The sequence below is a fragment of the Egretta garzetta genome, unplaced genomic scaffold, assembly GCF_000687185.1.
Source record: "Egretta garzetta isolate BGI_Z169 unplaced genomic scaffold, ASM68718v1 scaffold418, whole genome shotgun sequence".
Lineage (NCBI taxonomy): Eukaryota > Metazoa > Chordata > Aves > Pelecaniformes > Ardeidae > Egretta > Egretta garzetta.
In genome coordinates, this window is record NW_009260492.1 from 173,116 (window position 1) to 174,749 (window position 1,634).

General features: G+C 61.0%; 1 protein-coding gene across 1 annotated transcript in view; it reads right to left on the reverse strand.

The window, feature by feature from the left end:
- Positions 1 to 1,634, reverse strand: part of AMH (anti-Mullerian hormone) — a 7,442-nt gene that overhangs the window by 4,144 nt on the left and 1,664 nt on the right. Inside the window, exons 1-2 of the mRNA XM_035899759.1 lie at positions 1,346 to 1,634; positions 89 to 267 (exon numbers count right to left, since the gene is read on the reverse strand). The exon at positions 1,346 to 1,634 is cut by the window's right edge and continues 1,664 nt beyond it. Coding sequence (XP_035755652.1) covers positions 89 to 267; positions 1,346 to 1,634 — 468 coding nt within the window. The remainder of the gene's footprint in view (positions 1 to 88; positions 268 to 1,345) is intronic.

The following is a 1,634-nucleotide window of genomic DNA, read 5'->3' on the forward strand; positions in this document are numbered from 1 at the left end:
GGGGACTGGGCCAGCAGAACCCAGACGTCCCCCTCCCACATTCCCTGCTCGCTCCCAGGACCGGGCCACCCGGGCCGTGGCCACCCACCTGCTCCTGTGCCAGCCCCGTGCCGGTGGCCAGCAGCTCCTCTCGGCGCCCAGCACCCAGCCCCTCTCGGCTGCCCAGGTAGAAGAGCAGCAAGGCGAAGCGCAGCTCTCCCAGCGACCGGCCCACCTCTGCCTGGAAAACCAGCTTGAACCACAGCTTCGCCTGGGCTTCCCACTTCACTGGAAAGGAGAAGGCAGAGGGGGTGAATCCCCACTCCGGCGGCTGTGGGGCTCCAGGGGGGTGATGGGTGAGGAAGGGGCTTTGGGGCCAAGCATCGGTCCCACACAGCGGCTGGAGCATCTGGGACAGGAGCTGACAGGGTGGGGGGACACAGCAACCCCCCTGTCCCCGGTTTCAGGGAGGTGGTCACCGGGCAAACCCTGCAGCCCCGGCGAGCAGGGGGCTGTGCTGCTCCCAGAACAGCTCTGGCAAATTTTCATGGGCAGATCCCCATGGAAATCCCTTCTCCCATGGCAGCTCGTCCGGTGGCTCGGGGACATTGTGGCCGTTGTGTCACAGCCAGCAGCACTGCCTGGGGAAGAGCCACTTCCCCAGCTGCCTGGCACTGTCAAATTCGGCTGAAAATCCAAAATCTGGGAGGGGAGGAAGAGGTTTCAAGGTGGGAGAAAAAACCGTGACCCTCCGGCTCCATGGGAGGCCAGGTTAGAACTGAGGGCTGTGCTCTGCCTCCAGCACAGCACTTACCACCAAGAGGGGACGGAGGAACGAGTGTTGCTGGTTTTCACATAAGGCTGAAGCAACACAAGCGAGCCCAGGACCTGGGGCTCCTCAGCAACACTGAGCACGAGGGATCGGCGCGTGCTGCGGCCGACTGCGAGCAGCCAGGCTCACGCCACAGCAGGACCAGCCGGGTCTGCTCAGCCAACCCTCTCCTCTCTTTTCCCAGTCAGAGAGAGTTGGGATGGGGTCCTAACCCACATCATTAAGGCAGAAAGTGAGAAACGCTGGTAACCTCCAAAGCAGAGCAGAAGCCACCGAGACTGTGGCACCTGGGCATTAGTCACAGGCAGGGACAAGGCACCCTGCTGCACACAAGCTATCATCACTAAAGCTTCTTAAAAATGTACCCAGAAAGAGATTTTACTGTATCGCTTTGCTTATTTTAAAAGGAACCCAACCCCACAAAGCTAATTCTGTGTTTAAATCTCTGATTTAGGACAAGCAAACAGCATCATTTCCCCGAGCCCTGCGCTTGCCCCGCTGCGCTCAGTCTCGGCGCGGGGGTTTCACACCAACCTTCCTCCAGATGCAGCACGAGGACGCGGTCCTGCCCCGGCTCCACCACGTGCGCATGGATGTGCTTCAGGGGATGGAGAGCGGCATCCGCCTCCCCGGCTGAGCAGAGCCCAAAGGTCTCGAGATCGCTTTCATCCCAGCTGGTGCGTTGTCTCAACAGCTTGATGAAGCTGCTTTCGTAGTGGGTGAGAACACCCACAACTTCCAGGTGCCTCGGGGTCAGCCCGTCCTGGTCCATTTTCACCCTGCACACGGGCCCTTCCAGGCCCCCAAGCGGCCACGGGTGCAG